The 22073-nt window shown below is 33.6% G+C and overlaps 1 protein-coding gene across 5 annotated transcripts in view; it reads right to left on the reverse strand.

Moving 5' to 3' along the window:
* ZNF148 (zinc finger protein 148) overlaps positions 1-22073 on the reverse strand; it is a 120685-nt gene that overhangs the window by 56120 nt on the left and 42492 nt on the right. For all 5 annotated transcript variants that reach the window (XM_019797002.2, XM_034659841.1, XM_034659821.1 and 2 more), the window contains one exon: positions 13660-14008. In XM_019797002.2, coding sequence (XP_019652561.1) covers positions 13660-13992 — 333 coding nt within the window. In that variant the 5' untranslated portion in view covers positions 13993-14008. The remainder of the gene's footprint in view (positions 1-13659; positions 14009-22073) is intronic.

The following is a 22073-nucleotide window of genomic DNA, read 5'->3' on the forward strand; positions in this document are numbered from 1 at the left end:
CACCTATAAAATGGAGGAAATAAGCCTCACAGAATTTCTGCAGAGTTAAAAGAGATTATATACGTAAAGCATGAGCTATAATACATAGCAGTTGATAGTGGATAGATTCTTGATGCCACTAATGATCATAATCATTTCTTCACATCTCTTAATCGTGGTAGTAATAATATCCAGCTTATACACAACAGAAAATCAAATGAGATTACATCAAGAGAACCTTGAAAACTTTCAAGTTCTAAACAAATATTTATGGTTATTAATTATCATACAATTACAGATGTTACCAATTTCTACAGAACATCTCCACTTAGACATCCTATTATCTCAGTCAGTGCTTCACATCAGAACCTCCTTCCAAATTCTCTCCCTTTCAACATGCTATATTACCTCAGTCTCCTGTTTAAAAAAATCTTTTAATTTTCTTCTCCACTGCCAACTAAAGACCAAGTCCAGTTGTTTTTATTTCCCTCAACATCATATACAAATAGAGAAATTATATTTCCCAGTTCCTACTCTAGATTATTTATAAAGATATTAAGTGGGAAATCTCGTATGCTACTAGAGAAAGACTAATTGGTCAACTTTCATGGACTATAAATTGACCAGGATATATCAAGAGTCTTAAGAAATCTATACTGAAGAAATAATCTCACATGGCAACAATGTCTACATATAACAACATTCTTTATGGTAGTAAAAACAAAAGTGTAAACAGTCCAAGTATCCAGTAATAAAGACTGAGATAAATTACAACACAGCTATTTGACATTATACAGTTATAAAAAAAATCTTCGTTTTGGATAATATTAATGACATAATGAAATGCTTATGGTTTGAGTAGTAAATATATAATTACGTAGATAAGTATATTTTGCAATTTTATACAAACACACAAATACATATGCAGCAAATTTTATACAAACACAAATACATACACAGAAAAACAAACAAAAAGGAAACACTAAAATGCTAACAACCAAATGTTAGTAGTGATTACAGCAATTTTTTGCTATCTTCTTTAGAGTTTAAGAATTTTTACATTTCCTCAACACGTATGTGTTACCTTATAATATTAAAGAGATATTAAGTCCAGTGTTAGTATAAATCCCTAGTATTTTTTTTTTAAAGATTTTATTTATTTGACAGAAACAGCCACTGAGAGAGGGAACACAAGCAGGGGGAGTGGGAGAGGAAGAAGCAGGCTCCTAGCAGAGGAGCCTGATGTGGGGCTCGATCCCAGAACGCTGGGATCACGCCCTGAGCCAAAGGCAGATGCTTAGCTTAACGAATGCACCACCTAGGCGCCCCTATAAATCCCTAGTATTAAAGAAAAACCTGTTTATCATTATCTTAACATACTAAGTTGTTCTAAGAACTAAAACATTACACCAGCAAAGTGAAATTGAAAAAATTTCTATGGGTGAGTGAAAAAAAAAAAAAGCCATCAAATAAACCTTGATCCCTATCTCACATCATCAGCAAAAATCAATTCCAAATGGATTATTAATCTGAATGGGAGAGAAAAACCATAAAGCCTCTAGAAGTTAAAGTATTTTTGTGACTTTGGGGTAGGCAAAGAATTCTTAAATAGGATACACAAAACACTAACCAAAAGGAAAAGACTTATAAATTGAATGCTATTTAACACTAACTTCCATTTATCAAAAGAGTAAAAAGGCAAATCAGAGTGGAAAAAATGAGATATATACACAAAGATAGATAGAGATATCCAACGAACAGATAAAGAACTACTATAAATCTGTAAGAGAAAGAAACCTAATAGAAAAATGGACAAAAGATAAATATGTGCCTTACAAAAAAATAATATCCAAATCACCAATAAGCGTGAAACAGTACTGAATTTTGTTAGTTTTCAGTGAAACAACCTAGACCACATTGTGAGACCACTACCAAAACAAAATGGCTAAAATTAAAAGGACTGACAATACCAAACATCAAGGATATGGATAATTAAAATAAATTGGCAAAACCACTTAGAAAAGCTTTTGCCGGTACCTACTACAGCTGAACGTATGCATACGTAGAAATTCAATCCTAAGTACATAACCAACAAACATGAATATGAACATACACCAAAAGACACATCCAAGAATATTCACATCAGCACTTTTCGTAACAGCCCACATCTTGAACAATCTAAATGTCTATTATACTACAAATGATAAATTTTGATATATTCACACAACTGATGCTTATACAGAAATAAGAATAAACTATTACATGCAACAATGTGGATACACCTCACAATCTGAACCAAAGAAATCAGATACTACAGAGTGCATGATTCTATTTATAATTAGTACAAAATCAGGTAAAACCACTAGGCCATGCTAGAAGTGTTATGTAGCGGTTATCTTCAGGAATAGAAAAGGGCTGTGACTAAGACAGACAGAGGATGAGGAGGGCCTCTGAGATGCTAGTAATATTCTATGTCTTGATCTATGCAGTGGTAACTCAACTATGTTCACTTTTGAGAAAATTCCTCATTTATAATTTCTGCACTTTTCTGTATAAATGTTATATTTCAATAAAAGACACACACCTTGAGAAAGAGTTATAAATGTGCAGGTACATATAGATAAAATTACAAGAAACATGCTTGTATATATAGGCATCTATGTCTATATCTATATATAAGCATGATCCTTTCACCATTATTACTTCACTCAAATCTAGTAGTAACATAAACATCCATCAATATTGCCTTAAATAAAGCACACCATTTAATCAGTTATTAAAATAAGTTTTATATGTAATTACAGTATTTCTATAGGATGTGTTTTAAATGAACATAGCTAATTTCAAAAAGCATATAAATAGCATCATCTAATCTATGTAAAACAAAATATATGCATGTTTTCATAAGATATAGATTTTAAAACCATATTATATAGAAATAAATACATATTACACACCCTGCATGTTTGTTAATAAATTAAAAATTTCCAGAAGGCTATCAATATTAGTAGGTATCTTTTGGGAATTAAAGTCGGTACATGGTGGAAACAATTTTTACCTTTTACTTTGCTCTAAACTACTTTAATCTTTATGACTATGCAATCATTTATAATAACCTAGACCATACCATTTAGAAAAAAACGAAGTAGGTACCTCTGAGACTGATCTAGCTAGGCTGACTCTATAGCCTTGTCCATAATGATTTTCAATTTGTGTACTATTGTCCTAAGTAAGAGAGTATAACGCTCATTCAGTACCACTGTCTCACAATTCCAGATCAACTGTAAACATCAAAGAACAGACAGAACTATATTAAACGTGATAGGAGACTGGCTATGTTATTAAAGTCATCTAGAAAGAAATCTACTACTAATAATTTATGTCCACATAAAGGGAAAACAAAATTAAATCAAACAACTCTAAGAGCGTGGAAGGATACTAAAAAATAGATCATTGTGGGTTAGCTCCCTACGACAATCTTTTTTTTTTTTTTTAAAGAATTTACTTATCTACTTGAGAGAGAGCGAGCACTAGTGGGGGTGGGGGAGGAAGGGGAGGGAGATGCAGACTCCCAGATGGGCAGGGAGCCCAATGCGGGACTCAATCCCAAAACCCTGGGATCATGACCTGAGCAGATGCTTAACCAACTGAGCCACCCAGGCACCCTAAAACAATCTCTTAAGAGATACCTTGACTCATCTGCTTACCAAGTAAGTTGAAATAATAAATAAGCAGTAGTATGACTCACACCAGGAGAAACTATGAAGCACGATTATTTAACGCCAGGTTTTCTGCTCATATATTGATTCCTATCAAATATGGCACTTTCTAAGATCTATATGGCATGTGAATAAAATCTTGTTTAAAGAAAAAAACTTGAGTTGATATAAATTATCATCTCTTTTCCTTAAAATAAACTCAATTAATAAATCTATTTCTGAAAAAGATATCCAGAGTATGCTGAAGTAAAAAGTACTTGAATGGGAAGAATAAAAACACCTCTTAAAACATAAAGCCCCAATAATAATCAATGCAATCACCTCAAAAGACAAGGACCCCAACAGCCAATGAACATAACAAAACTACTTCTAAATCCCTCAGATGAACTCTAAAAGAAATGTAATGGTAATAACAATTGGCTACAAGTAATAAATAACTGCTTATAAAAAGGTATACAGGGGCGCCTGGGTGGCACAGCGGTTAAGCGTCTGCCTTCAGCTCAGGGCGTGATCTCGGCGTTATGGGCGAGCCCCACATCAGGCTCCTCCGCTATGAGCCTGCTTCTTCCTCTCCCACTCCCCCTGCTTGTGTTCCCTCTCTCGCTGGCTGTCTCTATCTCTGTCAAATAAATAAATAAAATCTTTAAAAAAAAATAAAAATAAAAAATAAAAAAAGGTATACAATGTAACGGGGATAAGAAGTTGGGAGTTAGCCAAAAAGAGAAGAAACATATCCTACCAATGACTATTTAAGCAAATAAATACAACAGCAAACAGATCTGTCACCTTCCAGGATGCTTGTGAAAGAGCATTTGTCACCAATAAATGCAATCCAATTCTGGAATTAAACCAGAGTACAAAATATGTGGCAAAAATTAAAAAAATCTTAAAACCACTGAAATGGGTTAGGGTTGATTTTCTTCCTTCCTTTTTTTTTTTTTTAATAAGAGGGAAAAAGTTACAAGAAATATACTAAAATTGCTAGCATCAGCATTTTAGGTTTTTATTGACTAGAGCAAGAGGCATATGTGAAAATATCTATACAGCCCTCCTTAAATTAGTAACAAGATTTAAGGAAATTTAAAAACTAAAAAACCAAACAAAGGTCTAATGCCAATGGCCAAACACATTTTGAGCTTCCTAGGTAATTAAACAAAATAATCATAAATAGGAAATGCATGAGAGTATTCCTACAATTTTGTTCATGCTGTTTTATAGCACACAATTTCATGACTAAAATAAAATGCTACACAAATGCTGGAGTATATTTTTTCAGGAGTTAAAAGTACCTGAAATTTTACATTCTATTATATCATTATGATTAGAACATGATTTTTTTAATAGCTCCTAATTTACAAAATCCTTTTGCTCAAGTGATACCATCCAATAGTTTTCTAAAAAACAAATGTGGCATATATCATTATGAATTACAATTTGCTCCAATTTGTCAACACAAACATGTCTTTACTCTTCAACATGCTTGCCATCAAACTGGAAAAATAAAGACCATAGAGAGTTATGATTTCTCAATCCCTACTCAATGAATATAAGAATTAAAAAAATAAACCAAATCCGTTTTTTACATTTCTAAAATAAATTTAGTTTCTGAGCTAAGAAGCTTTCTAGCACAGTGTTTCCAATAAAACTTTCTGCAATGTTAGAAATGTTTTCTTAGCTGTCCAAAACAGAAGCCACTAACCACATGTGGCTACTGAGCACCTAAAATGTGGCTAATGAGACTTAAGAACTGAAAAATTTTATCTCATTTTAATTCAAGTTTCTAACACATTAGAAAACAAAGTTCTAATCAGTAAATTGTAGACATTCAAAAGGTGGCCTGGAGATTGCTGCTGAAAATGTAGGGCCATTGAGTTTGGGTGCCTGATTTAGAATAAGGTTAAGATAAACTCTGAAAATTAGCAGTTATCACAAATGAAGAACTTTTACTTCAACTGTCAAAAAACACTAGAGAGTTTACATAGGCTATAGAACCTAAACTGTTATTAACAATCTAAGAAAACTCAAAACTCAACTTTAGTTTTTAGTTAACAAAAGAAGTCAATACGAAATAAAGTTCTGTGTGGCTTCCAAATGAATGAGCAAATAAAAGAAAATCATTAATATGCTCAATATGTATTTTTAAAAATCTTTAGCACACAATCTAAAAAGGATAAAAGGCCTGGTAACTTAAGTTTTCTTACTTCTGGGGACGTGGATCATATTACATTGATAGATATGGAGATAATTATAGATAGAAGTAGGTGTATATATATATACATATAAATGTATATAATTATATACATACGTATATTCTCTGGGTTTGTCCACTGACAGGCCTGGAAGCAGCTACACCTCAACAGCAATGAGCAGTACATTAGGCACCCAGATCTTGCCTTCTAAATGCCATTCTCCACTAAAATGAACTAGGGCTCCTTAGAGAAATGGCTGATTCCAGGGGTGAGGCAGGAAACACACAAGATAGGCCTAAAACATCTTGTGACAGAAGCCAAGGATGTGCTGAAAGGTTTGATGGGACATGCCAAAAGAACACAGAAGTCAGCATGAAGAGGATCCAATTGGCCAAATCTTAAATCAAGCATTAAAACAATCATAGTAATAGATTTTAACCCAGTTAATAAAACTCCCAAGCCCATACTCATATAAATAAATAAATTAAAAAGTGTAATGAGGAATGAGATTAACTCTACGGTGACAAAACCTGCCAGACATCACCTTAATCAACTTATCATAGTGAACCATCAGAATGGAGCAAACAGGGGCGCCTGGGTGGCACAGCGGTTAAGCGTCTGCCTTCGGCTCAGGGCGTGATCCTGGCGTTATGGGATCAAGCCCCACATCAGGCTCTTCCTCTATGAGCCTGCTTCTTCCTCTCCCCCTCCCCCTGCTTGTGTTCCCTCTCTCCCTGACTGTCTCTATCTCTGTCGAATAAATAAATAAAATCTTAAAAAAAAAAAAAAGAATGGGGCAAACAGAAATCATGAGCCACCTATCAGAATGCAATGCAGAGAAGACACAGCATCACTTTTTGCAATAACCCTCCCAAAGATAGTAACTTAAGTACCATTAAGAGGAAAAATCAGATAAACTCAAACTGAGAAACATTCTATAAAAATAAATCGTCAATAATCTTCAAGTATTATGATCATAAAATTTTATTTTATTAATATTTTTTAAAGGATTTTATTTATTTATGTGACAGAGAGACAGCCAGCGAGAGAGGGAACACAGCAAAGGAGTGGGAGAGGAAGAAGCAGGCTCCCAGCGGAGGAGCCCGATGTGGGACTCGAGCCCGGAACGCCAGGATCATGCCACCCAGGCGCCCCAATGATCATAAAATTTTAAAGTGAGGAACTAACACAGACTAAAGAAAACTAAAGAGACGTGTCAATTAATGCAATATGTGGTTTTCAGCTGGGTCTTTTTACAAAGAAATTTTAACTGTTGGAAGACAAGTAGATCAGTAAAGGATATAAGTGTTGAAGATCAATCCAAAATATATAAAGAACTTATAAAACTCAATACTGAGAAAACAAATAATCCAATCAAAAAATGGGCAGAAGACATGAACAGACATTTCTCCAAAGACATACAGATGGCCAACAGACACATGAAAAGATATTCAGCATCACTTACCATGAGGGAAATGCAAATCAAAATTACAATGAGTTACTACATCTCATACCTATCAGAATGGCTAAAACCAACAACACAAGGACAAGAGGTGCTGGGATGTGGAGGAAAAGGAACACTCATGAAGTAGTGGTGGGAATGCAAACTGGTATAACCACTGTGGAAAACAGTATGGAGGTTCCTCAGAAAGTTAAAAATAGAACTACCCTATGATCCAGCAATCACACTACTGAGTATTTACCTGAAGAATATAAAAGCACTAATTCAAAGAGATATATGCCCTTCTATGTTTGTTGCAGCATTATTTACAATAGCCAATATATGGATGCAGCCCATAAATGTCCATCAATTGATGAATGGATAAAGAAGATGTAGCATACATACATGATGGAATATGATTCAGCCATAAAAAACAATGAAATCTTGCTGTTTGCAACAAATGGATGATTCTGAAGAGTATAATGCTAAGCAAAATAACTCAGAGAAAGACAAACATCATATGATTTCACTCATATGTGGAATTAAAGAAACAAAACAAATGAGCAAAGGGGGAAAAAAAGAGAGAGACAAATCAAGAAACAGACTCTTAATTATAGATGGTTACCAGAGGGCAGAGGGGTAGAAGAACGGGTTAAATAAATGATGGGGATTTAGGAGTATACTTTAATGAGCACCAGGTGATGTATGAAATTGCTGAATCACTATACTGTATAACTAAAACTAATATTAACTACATTAGTTAACTAATTGGAATTAAAATAAAAACTTAACAACAAAGTGTCAAAGACCATAACTAGGCCAACTTGACCTAACAGACATTTATAAAATAACCCACTCCATAACTTCCAAAATACACATTCTTTTCAAGTGAGTATAAAACACTGACCAACTAACCATATACCGAACCCTAAAACAAGTGTCAATGAATTTAAAGACTGAAATCTTACACTGTACATTCTCTGACCACAGTAGTTAAGCATCAGTGACAAAAAGATACCTGAAAAACTTCAAAACATTAGAAGCTAAGCAAAAAACTTCTAATTAATTCATGGGTCAAAATGAAATCACAAAGGAAGTTAAGAGAAGTTTACAGCTCCAACAATGCTTATATCAAAAATGAAGAATAGCTTGAAACAGTCCTCTAGCCTCCCACTTTAAAAGCTAGGAAAAGAAGAGCAAATTAAAAACAAAGTAAGCAGAAGGAAGGAAATAAGGAAATAATAAAGATGAGTTAAAGCTGAAATGCATAATAGTAACAATCAATAAAATCAAAACCTGATTCTTTGAAGAGACCAATAAAATTGATAATCCTCTATCCGGATTAATCAAGAAAAGGACAAACTAGCACTATCAGAAATGAGAAAGAAAAAAATTATAGATCCTTAAACAATAAAACAAAATTAAAAACTATGAAAAATTCTGTTCAATTAAACAAGAAGAAATGGACATATTCCTTGAAAAATACAACTTATCAAAATGGATTCAAGAAAAAAATTTTAAAATCTGAGAAACTGTAAATATGTTTTAAAATTGACCTTGATATTTAAAACTTCTCACAATGAAAATTCTGTCCCAGATTAGCTTTAGTAGTGAAGCCTATCAAATATTTAAGTAGAGGTGTACAAATCTTACACAAGCTCTCAGAAAATGCAGTAGGAAATACTTCTTAACCCATTTATGAGGCCAGTACACCTAAAACAGATATTGTAAGAAAACTAATAACCCTCATAAATATACACCTAAAAATTTTAAAAAGTTAGTAAACTGAATCCAGCAATGTATAGAAAGGATGACACATCATAAACAAGTGCAGTTTATCCCAGGAATAAAAGCATGGTTTAATACTTGAAAATCAATCAACATCATTCACCATACTAAGATAATGAGAAAAAAATCATGATCACTTAATAGACATAGAAAAAGGATTTGAAAGTACAAATTCATTTATTTAAAAAAGTCTCAGTGAACTAGAGAAAATTTCTTCACCATAATAAAGATCATCTGTAAAACATCTACAGCTAAAGTAATTCTTTATAGTGAAAACTGAATGCAGTCCCCTGAAGATCAGGAACAAGGTAAAGATGTCTACTCTTACCACCTCTATTCATCATTGTACTGAAGGCCCCAGTCAATACAGTTAAGAAAAGAAAAAGAAGTAAGAGATATATACCGCGGGGCAGCGGCGGGGGGAGAGTTATATACTGGAAAGGAAAATGTAAAATGCATGAACAATATGATTGAACAATATGTGAATAAACTTAAGGAATCAACAAAAAAACTACTAGAACTTATATGTACATATAACAGTCACAGGATACATGGTCAATATAAAAAGAATCAACTACATTTCTATATACTAGTCATGAACAATTAATTAAACATTGAAATTTTTCAACATACCATTTACAATTGCATCCAAAACATGAAGTACTTAGGGATAAATTTAACAAGATATTTCCAATAATTCTACACCAAAAAGAACAAAGCTAAGATAAACTGTAGAAAACCTACACAAACATAACAATATATCATGTTCATGGATTGGAAGGCACTATTGTTTAGGTGTTGATTTCTATCAAGTCAATATGTAGAATCAATGTAATCCCAATAAAAACCCAGCTGGTTCTTGTTATAGAAACTGAAAGGCTGATTCTGTATTTTATATGAAAATACAAAAAACCTCAAAGGGTCACAACAGGCTTGCAAGAAAAATAACGAAATCAGAAGACCATACTACCTGACTTCAAGATTTACTAAACAAGATTCAGCAATCAAGACAGTGTAATACTGACGCAAAGACAGACACTAGCTCAATCAAACAAAATGAAAACCCAAGAGAAATAGCTTAACTTACATAAAGAAGTACCCAAAAGAAGTGAAAAAAGACTTGTGCAAGAATGTTCATAGCTCATAGCAGGTTTATCCATAAAGGTTGAAAACTGAAGATAACATGACCATAAGGGGGGAAATGAATAAACAAATTTTAGGACAATAACACAATAGAATATTAATCAACAATAAAAAGGAATGAACTACTTATGGATACAACCAACCAATATGGATAAACCAAAAACACTGTGCTGAGCAAAAGAAGCCAGACACAAGAGTTACATATGATTCTATTTACATCAAGTTTTCAAGGGGATTGATCAGGAAGAAACACACAGAAACCTCCTAGGATGACAGAAATATTCTGTATCTTGATGGGTTGTGGGTTTTACAAGTCTATGCAGTTGTCCAAACTCTGAACTTTAAATTTAGCATCTGAGAGCATTTATTTTAAACTTTTCCTCAATTAAAAAAAAATATATATATATATATACACGCACATGCACGAACGTTTTTTCACTCAAAAAACATTTGACTGCCTACTATAGGCCAAGTATTGAGAACACAAAGGTAGAAGGCAGGAACCAGAAAAGGGACCTTATAGTCTTGTAAGCAAAGAAATGCAAAATGTTAGTTATCATAGTGAAAATCGAATAAGAGAAATCTTTTCAGCTGAGAAGTAAAAACCAGTAGATTGCCAATCAAAGAATATTACAAGCATATACAACATATACAGAAGTAATGAGAGAAAAAATCACAGTGGAGCTGGGCAACTAAAGTAATTTAATATGCTTAAAGTACAAATGGGGGAGAGAAGCTGTTGAGCTACTGTTTAAGGGGTTGTTAGAAGAGATCTGACTATGATTATGCAGGCTCTTTCTGCCTCTGCAATAGGCTATATTTTAGCTGTTTAGCAACAGGAACCTCTGAAGAAGTTTTCATAGAGGAGTGAGAAATATAAATCTCATTCAAAAAGATCACTATGGAAATTACATGAAATATAGATTGGACCAGTCAATCTATATTTATAGGACAGTCAGTCCTATTAAAAAGGCTAATGCAATCTATAGACCACTTCATCCATCAACAGGAAAACACACAATCTTCTCCAGCTCACATGCACCACTCATAGACCACTCTCAGAGCCATGAAACACACCTTAACAAATGTGAAAAAACAGAAATTATACGATATATGCTCTCAGACCACAAGAGGATTATTCTGGAAACTAGTAACAGAAAAATAGCTGCAAAATCCCCAAACACTTGGGAGATTAAACAACACACTTCCAAGTAATATGTGGATCAAAGAAGAAATCTGAGGAGAAATTAAAAGATACACTGAATTAAATGAAAATAAAACAATTTATCAAAATTTGTGGGATACAGTAAAAGTAGCATTTAGAAGGAAATTTATAGCATTGAATGCATATATTAGAAAATAAGATCTAAAATTAATCATCTAATCTTCCCCCTTAGAAAACTAGAAAACAAGGGGTGCCTGGGTGGTGCAATCGTTAAGCGTCTGCCTTTGGCTCAGGGCGTGATCCCAGCGTTCTGGGATCGAGCCCCACATCAGGCTCCTCTGCTGGGGGCCTGCTTATTTCTCTCTCACTCCCCCTGCTTGTGTTCCCTCTCTCACTGGCTGTCTCTGTCAAATAAATAAATAAAATCTTAAAAAAAAAAAAAAAAAAGAAAAGAAAACTAGAAAACAAAAGCAAATTATTCCAAAATAACAGAAGAAATCATAAAAATTAGAACAGAAATCAGTGAAATTGAAAACTAGAAATCAACAGAGAAAATCAAGAGCTGACACTTAAAACAGCAGTAAAATCAGTAAATCTCTACTGGGGTCTGGAGAAAAACAGGGAATTGTTGTTCAATAGGTATAGAGATTCAGTTTTGAAAGATGGAACAGTTCTAGAAACCTGCTGAACAACAATGGACAATTAACAACAATTAAAAGGATAATAAAGGAATATTATGAACAACTTTAGGCCCACAAATTTGATAATCTAGATGAAACGGGACCGACTCCTTAAAAGACACAATGTGTAAAAACTCATACAAAAGAAATAAACAATCTGAATAGGCCTACATCGATTAAAGAACTTGAGTCAGTAATTAATAACTTTCCAAAAAATAAAGTACCAGGCCAAATGTACTCACTGGTCAATTTTATCATACATTTATGGAAGAAATTATACCAGTTCCCTACAATCTCTTCCAGAGGTCAGAAGAGAGGAATACTCCTAGATCATTCTATGAGGCCAGGATTACTCTAATATCAAAATCAGATATGAAGGTATTACAAGAAAACCAGACCAATATATACCATGAACATAGATACAAAAGTCCTCAACAACTTATTGGCAAATTGAATCCAACAATATAAAAATTATACACCACAACCGAGTGGGCTGTATTACAGGTATATAAGGGTGGTTCACCATTCAAAAATCAATTAATATAATCCATCACATGAACAGGCTAAAAAAAGATAAGGCTATTGCAATGGGCTAGGTAAAAGCTGGTCAGCACATGTATTAGAACACAACTGTGTAAGTATTATTCATTCATTCACACGATGTGCCAACCCCTGGGATACAATGAAACATAAGACAAAATTCATGCTCTCAAAGAGCCTACAATCTATCAGAGAGACAGACACTGAACAAGTAACCACAAGTCCCTATTGTAGGAACTCAACCTGGACTAAACAGAAGGGGAAGGCTGAGAATGATGAATCACTAACTAGATTAAAAAAACAGGGAGGGGGTATGGCTGAAGGGAACACTATAAGCAGGATGTATGAAAGTTCTGAAGCAAAAGAAAAAGCACAGTATATTAGATACACTGAAAGAAATCCAGGTTTAATATCACAGAAAGAATAGAAAAGGATTACATTATGGTTATGATTTTGCTGGTCATCAGGTAAAAATAAAAACATAAGGCAGAAAAGTTATGGGTGCCTACAAAAGAATACTTTAGGTGATTAAACCCTGACAGCTAAGATAACGGGAAAAACTAAAGAGCTGATACACCTTTTAAAAAGATAATGAAAAAAATACAGACACCAGGAATTGCCAAGTTACAGTATTTGAAGGGAAATACCTTCAAGTGTCTGATCTTTTTCTAGTCATGGTCAGGATTCAATCTTTCTACTCTTCAAGGAAACCCAGAAGTTAAAACAAAAATCTTTAAAATTCAAGCACTTAAAATTTAACACACAGTAATTCTGACAGAGAAATAAATTTTATCCTGGAAAAGGTAAGTTTCTAAAATGTATATAATACAAAAACTTAATTTTGCTTTTTCAAATATGATTTCTGTCAACATTTAGCATATCTATTCAAGAACACCCATTTGAACTATTAAGCCTTTAAACATTTTCTGAAATTTCCTCAATGACTTGAAGAATTACTTAACACAAAATTAATTATATTTCTAAGTTATATTAATCTTATAAAGGAATTACTTACAGGGACATTAAGTGCATACTGTAGTCCTTGAGGAAGTCTTTCATGTGTTTCCATCTGCTCTTCATCATTTTTTACTGTCTCCTCATGGACCATGAGTTCATCATGTGATATCATATCCTGTTGTCTCATTTCACTTTCTTGTAACACTTCATCTGCAGCAAGGATCTCCTGGTGAGGCATACTCCGGTCTTGAAGTACCGACTCCTGCAGTTCCCCAGACACGGTAGACTGGCCAGACACTCCACCCATTACAACCATTGCCCTGGAAGACTGCATTTCGTCTATGCCGCCACATTTAAGAAATAATCCTTCCAGTTTGTCGTCAATGTTCATGCTTAAGTATAACTGCCTAGAAAGACCAAGTTTGGCAACAAAGCATAATAAATTAGTTTTATATTCTACTTGATACTTTTTAAAATTTCAATTATGAAAGGTACACGCTTTAACAGAAAAATTTTATTCATGTAATTCATTATCATCTCCAATTTAAAAATTACCAAGATAAGTTTCCAAAGGCTGGTAGAGTAAAATACAAATTTTCATTTTTGACATTAAGGCATAAAATCTTAACCTATTTCATTATGAAAAACGAGTATGACATAAAGCAAACCAGGGGAAACTATTTGTAACAAAGGATTCGTATCTTTTAATATATTAAAATGCCTTAAAAATTAAAAAGGTGCATTCATTAAGAAATAAATTGACAAACCACTATCAGGCAAATCACTATATACATAAAATATAAATAATAGCCACTTACAGTAGTAATCAAAGAAATGAGAATTAAAACAGAGCTACCATATTTCATTCACCAAACTGGTATGACTCTTAAAAAAAAAAATTCCAATGTTGAGGTAGGTTAAAAAAAAAAAAAAAGACACTCATTTACTAACAGGAGGAAAATAAATTAGCTCGATTATTTTCAAAAGTAATCTGGTACTATGTATCAAAAGCCATAAAAATGTACATATTCTTTGAACTGGTGATTATACTTTAAGAAACCCATCCCAATGAAACAAAATGCATAGAAAGTTATATGTGAAAAGTCACTATAGTAATGTTTACATTGGCAAAAAAAATGGAAATACACTATGTATTCGACAAAATGAAACTAGTTAGAATATATTCACACATTTTTAAACCATAATGACGGCCGTACACTCAGTAAATTTACTAAAAATCCCTGAACTGAACACTGAAAATGGGTGGATTTTATTATATGTAAATTATATCTCACAGTTTTTCTTAAAAATAAAATCAGAATAATGGCTACCTTTGGGGGGGTTACTGATAGTAGGTAGGAAATGGGGGGGGTGTCTGGGTGCTGGCAATATTTTTTCTTGAGTTGAATGCTGACTGCACAGGTATACTTACTTTGTAAAATTTTCAAGTTGTACATCTGTAATATGTGTATGTTTCTGTCAGTTATTACACTTTAATAAAAAATTAAGTCTGCTGAAGCTCAAAAAAGAATGTATACAGAAATAAAAATATTCTTGAAAAATATTTGAAAATGTAAGGGAATATTCCAATACATTAATGGAAATGTGTGTGTGTTTGAATGTACACAAATTTCTAAAATGCTAACAATACTAACATTACCACTGGTAAAATTGTCATAAGTTTTTTCCATGTTTATATTTATCTCTAATTTGAAAGCTTACTATAATAAAATTTTATATTTTACATGGTTTTAAATTCGTTAAAATGAAATAAAAGTGAAACTTCTGTTACTAATATCTTAATAGCACATGATTAAATTTAATGGGTCATAAGAACTACACACTATCAAATAATTACAGTACCTTATTTACTCCATTATTATAGAAAAGACAGGCAATATTTAATCTGCCCTTCTAACTTTGGTTGTTATAAATTCAAATTTCACTGTGTTACTCTAGGAACTAACATAACAATCATGAAATCCAAAGAAATTTCATCCAAAGAGGGAGAAATCACTGGTACAAAGCTTTTCAAAATTGATTTCTACTGTCAGACTGTGTAAAATTAACATACATACCCTACCCAAAGGGAAGGGTCCACAAGTAGTAAATGCATTAACTATGTTTCAGCTTGGTTACCTCTTTCCTGAATCAATCAGGTAGGTAATGGTTACTACCTTGATCATAGCTTTCAGAAGTAAAATAAATGATCAGTTACATTCAAACACACTACTAAAATTTAAATACTCTTTCATTTACTAAGGTTATCATTTACTGAGAAACTTGTACTTAAATGAACAGCTCAAAAAAACACATAAACAGCTAAGTTAAAAAACACAAAAAATATAAATCACACTTGCTAATCTTATCTTCCCTGGTACCGGGTATTATCAGTCTAGAATACATGAAGCAAAAGACCCAGAATCTGATTTTACTTTTCAAAATCTTTAAGTAGCAAACTTGGATCAAGCCCCATGTCTGGGTCCCTGCTTAGCAGAGTCTGCTTCTCCGTCTGCCCCTCCCCCTGCTCCTGCTTGCTTACGCACTCTCTCTCTCCCTCTAATAAATAAATAAAATCTTTTTTAAAAAATCTATAGGACAAAAATTTTAAATAAATCACCAAATAAATAACTGTTCTCTTCTAATAGTCTATTTATCACATTTCTTAGAAAATAAACTATCGCACAAGTAAATGAAACCTGAAGTCTTACAGGGCTAAAATTTGCTTATTCTGGCCATTTCTTTGGAGGTTCATACCAAATCAATTATATTCTTCTAATCTACTGTATTCTTGAAGAATGTGGAAAGCCCCTAATTTAAAAGGGAATTATGTATACACAAAGCCACTCTTTATTGCAATTCTTCATTGCTGCTACAGCTGCTACTGTCACATCGTTATTAAAAACAAAACACAAAAAACCGGGGAGCTTTTAAAGAACAAGGGAAATGTAAAAGTAGTCATTAAAAGATCAACTTAAAGAAACTCACCTACGACAGAATTCAGTTTAAAGAAAAAGTAGCTGAAGTTGAAGCTAACTTGTTAACCTGACACAAGGTCTACATTTCCCTAAGGCAATGGTCCCCAGCTCCACTGTTTTTTATCATGCACCTCATCACTTTTTAAAAATTGAGCATATCCCAATTATATGCATCCTATTTAAAACTATACCCCTAAAATATTGTTAACATGAAATGTACATATGAAAACAAATACTAAAATATAATTTTTTACCAACCTTATCCCTAACATGAGGCTAACACAGTAAGTACTGAGGAAGTCAAAGTACTTTGGGGATAGAGACTATTTTGGAAAAAAGGTAGGCTTACATTAGGCGACAGGGTGAGGAACTTGGAACAGGAAGATACCACACCTCAATATAGAGGGAGTAAATGGAAAAGGAAGTGGAAAGACTAAATGGAAGACAAATATGACCTCTTCAAAAATTTGCTTGAAAACAGGCCACAGACACAGAGAAAGGAATCTCTCTTCCTTTTTTACATATGGTTTCTTATTCCTATGACACCAAATTAAGCCATACATTCTGAGTTATTGGCTAGCCGAGAAACTGTTTTGAGACAGCTTCCCTGAAATATCAGAAAATACTAAGATACAGATTTCAGTATCAGGGAACACAGCTCTGACAAGGGTTTAAAGCAAGCCTTGGAAATACCAAAATGAAAACTGCATACAACCCTTGACCCAGCAACCTCACTGGTAAGAATATACACAATCCTATAAAGTAATTCATCAAAATTAACTAAGGATGTACGTACAAGGATGTCTGGTGCAACCCTTTAATGGGAAAAGACTGGAAACAACCTAAGCATCCACTGATAGAAAACTTGTTCAATTAATTATGATTCAACTATATAATGGACTACATACAGTCATTAAAAGGAATGAGGCTGCTGTATGTGCCTGGTGAAAAGTTCTCCGAGCCACATGACGTGAAAAAAATCAAGGAGAAGATATATAGACAAAGTGAGCCATACTTGTATCATACATCTCAACTGGTAACTGGGTAGAGTAAGCTGGACAGGAAAGTACACAAGGTTCTCAAACAATAAAGTTAACAATGAAGCCTACAGTAAAAGGAAAAAGGACAAAGCTACAAGAAAAATGATAAGGAAAGACCATTTTTTATTGTCCTTAAAGCTCTCTTAACATGCACTTTCATCTTTACCTTTCCCCCTTCTAACTCCTGCATGGTCTCAGTCAAAGCTCTCATGTGCTTCACCGCACATTCAACAGCCCGAATACAACAAAAGGTCCTGTGCTCAAAAGTTAATACAGGCTACTTCCCTTCTCTAATTTCAGTTATTTCCAAGGAGGATCAGCCAGGAGTAAAGAAAGGAAACTGATGTAATCAATCCACGTTAAAATGTGAATAGTTAAATGTCTCTTCCAGCTAACCTGTCAAGAAGCCAACTAATGCTTTTGACCCAAACATCAATACAATTAATGGAAATTCAGGTGTTAGGGATATTACATACAGCAGAGAGGAAGAAAGAAATAATACTTCCTTTAAATCATGTCACTTACATGTAAAGCTGCTCTGAAGAAAAAAATTAATAAACAATTAATTTGTGTTCCCAGGAGCCTCTGTCCAACTGGGGGAAAAAGAAGGGCTAGGTGGACTAATAAGCAACCAGTCACCCTGAGTTCCTTGTGATGACACATTCTTTTGTAAGGGACCATGGGGAGCTGACAAAGAGTATAAAACGTCACAGCTGTTAAGAGCCAAGACAAGATGGACAATGATGTCCTACGGTTAATTCAGCTAAAGGGATAGCCCTCTTTCTTCTGAAGTTTGGAGTTACCCAGAAAAGAGATCATTAAACACTAGACCACAGCAAAAGAGAGGAAAGAAGGAAGAGGCCAACCCACCTTAGGCCAATTTCTCCTAAATCTCTCTTTAGCAGATTACTTCAAACTGTACTCTTTTCCCCCTTCCAAGTTTTATTCTTCCCTCATCTCCATCTCTCTGTCAAAAAAGTTGACAGGTACAGCAACAGAGATATTGAGCCGGCCACAATACAGTTTCCTACTCCATTCAGTGATCCCTCTCCCACACACTCCTTACCATCCTTTCCTACTGAAAAATGTTTGGTTCAGCTGTGTAAAAGTAATTCAAATTGTGGCCAATTAGGTAACCCCTAGTCATTTAAGCCTAATGGCAACACTCTACTCAAAGAGAACAGAAATTATTAGCCATCACTTTCTCCTGTCTTCCAGAAGGGACAGCTGACTCTCCTTGTCATCACCTTCTAATTTAATGCTTCTAATCAACCGTGTGCAAGCAATTAAAAAGTAAGCTTTATAGATTTATAAGATGAAATGGAGTAAATAAGCTTTGAGTCAGGGTTTTCAATAAGGAATTAAACACATGGCTTTTTATACAAGCATTTGTGATAATTATTTCTAAGCTGAGGGGACTGTTTGGGCTTGCTTTCAGAAGACAAAGTTAACAGAAGCGTAACATATGGACAAGCTGGCCACTACTACTCATTTTTAATCAACTCTGCAAGGCACTTAAAGTGCCTACTGATTTTTTTAAGGGAGTTCTATGCAATTAATAAGGAAAATATCTTTCCAACTTTATTAATAGGTTTGGGTCTATATTATAAGGTTCAGAGATTATCATAACCTGGAGAGGAAGGACAACTAGTATGTGTTGAGGATCTACTAGCTGTAGGACACTGTGCTGGGCACATTTATATATATCACTTAACACGTACAGTAACACTCAGGACAGTAACAGTATATCCACCATTTAACAGATAAAGACACTGGGGTTTACTCCAAGTCATAGCCAGGAGGTACACTAGGATTTCAAAACGGGCTTAGCTGGTTTAGTGCACTTTTTGTCTCACTATACTAACCTTCCCATCTTGAAAAAGGCTCTGAACACATTAAGAACTCGCAGAACTACTCCTCTTCTCACTCACCTACTCTGAGGCCACTCTGTCACCACTGCTTGGCTTGGTAAAGCAATCCAAGTCTCCCTAGCTGGCTACTCCCACCACATGGTACCACAGGAGAACTCTGTGACACAAAATCACTTTTTCTCCTTCGGAAGGAATGGATACTTCCTACATTTGCTATTTTCCCACTTCCATCTATTACTCACACCATAGTAAATTTCTCCTGTCATTCTTTTTTCATAGGTTTACATATAACCATCTTAATCCTCCCACTCTGTCTTCAAACCTTTACCAAGATACTTCAGGAGACTCTCTTCCTCTTTTACCTCACCATTTTCACTTGGAAATCAAACAAAATAATCATAAATATGGCTGATAAATATAGGAGCGGTTCTAAAGATATACCTGAATCAAAGAAAAGAGGGTTGTAGATTTTAAGGTAAAAACAGATTTGGAAGACTTCTGATGTAATCCTCTAAAAATTTTTGAAAGCACCTAGTTTCCCTTCAGAATGTACACAAATATTCATCTGCCACTTTATCACCTTTAATTAATCCTGTATTCAAACTTTATGAAAGAAATATTTCTCACTTAAAGATACTGCTTTTCTGTTTTATTTATTTAGTTTGGTTTTATGTTATTTTCCACCAACTTTTACTGAACAATGTAGAGCTTCCAAAATTATGAGTCAAAACAGATTACAGTGGACAAGCTTAGGAATTAAACATCATTCTCTTCTATAAAAAGAATAATTTCCAACTCAAAATATTCTCCCAAATCAACAACACCCTGCCCTGTACCAGAACCCATTCAACCTATAAACCTCACTTGTAGGCAGAAGAAAAGTACTCAAGGAACCTATTCCGAAACAGAAAAGCTAGGTTTTACAAATTACTTCTGACCCAAAGCATTTTCAGCAAACTCCTTGTTGTCTGGAGGATGCCAGTTATGTTAATTTGATTATTAACATTGCTAACCCATGTACCAGTCAGTGAAAAATTACACCTTAAAAATATCAGCATTGGAAACACAAATATCAATCAGCCTCAAGATCAACTGGTTAGATAAAGCAAACATGATCAATATGGAATTAACAACTTGCCACTGGTCGTTCTTAACAAGTTTCCTATTCTCTTTCTTCCTTCAAAAGAATAGTTTTACCTATGCAAAAAAGGCTTCATGTCTAATTTAAAAACAAAGTCTACTTCTTGTCTAGGCATATTCTACAGTCAGAAACCCCTTCAGATATACCTTTGTATAACCACCATTTTGCATTTATAAAGTATATATCTCGTAAACTATGCTCCTTGATGATTTTTAAGTTACTACCAGTTCAAAACATTCTAACAGGACCATCATTTATAATAATAGCAAGTGGACAAAAAGTCTTTCTGATCAGTGCTGATCAGCAACAATTAAATACATTAAATAAAAGAAAGTATAGGCTAAGGCCCATCATTTTATACAATATAACAAGAAAAACCTCTGACCCTTTTTTAACCACAGAAAAATAATTCGTAAATATTTAAGTCAAAATTAACAGGCATTTCTATATACCTGCATCCCCCCTCAAACAAAGCAGATTCTAAGCATATTCTGTATTCCAAATATTCATCACCGAAGTCTTCTAAAACAATGTAACAACGAGAAAATAGTGGTATTTAAAAATATTAAAACATCAAATTTTTGGCAACTCATACTGTTTAAGAAACAGCTGTAATTTATCTTGAAGAAGGGGGAAGAGGATAAAAAAGGCCCAAACAAAAAAGAACCCTACAATCTGCTGGATCTGTTTCATCTATCACATCTCATGCCAATATCAACAATTCAAACATTAATGTTAAAAATACTTATTCTGTCAGGAAACTATGAATTTTCTACAGCCTTGTATAATAAAGGGAGTATCAATAGCACTTCTTAAAACAAACTTCCCTATATACTAAGAACATTAAACACCTAAGTTATTTTTAATATGTACTACATAGTAACCAAAACTTGTTTCAAAACAGAGAAGTGCTAACTATTAATATCAACATTTTTTTAAACTTAGATAAATGCTCTCACTTTAACAATACAAACCCTATTTGTTAAATACAGAACTAAGAATGCATTTTCACTTTCAATACCAAAAACACTTATAATGTCTTACACTATTCAGTAATACTATAAATGTTGTATGCACATACATAAATTTATCAAAACTGTTGTATCTCAAGTCTCTTAAAAAGGGTACCAAGGTTAAAATATGTTGACATAAAATATGGTGGAAAATTGACAACTAGCTTCCAACCCTTTAATAAATTCTGTATTAGAATATATAATATTTGATACTTGTTTCAAAATACAGTATTTACAACAGGACAAGAACTATAAAATACAATGTATGACAACACATTTTTCATCTAAAAACAACTATTTGAAATGTATGTCTTTGAGAATAAGTTGTTTGATCTTATCTAAACATTTATATTAACAGACTCTTTAGAATTAGAAGCAGCTAGTTACAGATCATTTAGCTCTATTTGTATCTGAAAAGATCCTCCTATC

The sequence above is a fragment of the Ailuropoda melanoleuca genome, chromosome 1, assembly GCF_002007445.2.
Source record: "Ailuropoda melanoleuca isolate Jingjing chromosome 1, ASM200744v2, whole genome shotgun sequence".
Lineage (NCBI taxonomy): Eukaryota > Metazoa > Chordata > Mammalia > Carnivora > Ursidae > Ailuropoda > Ailuropoda melanoleuca.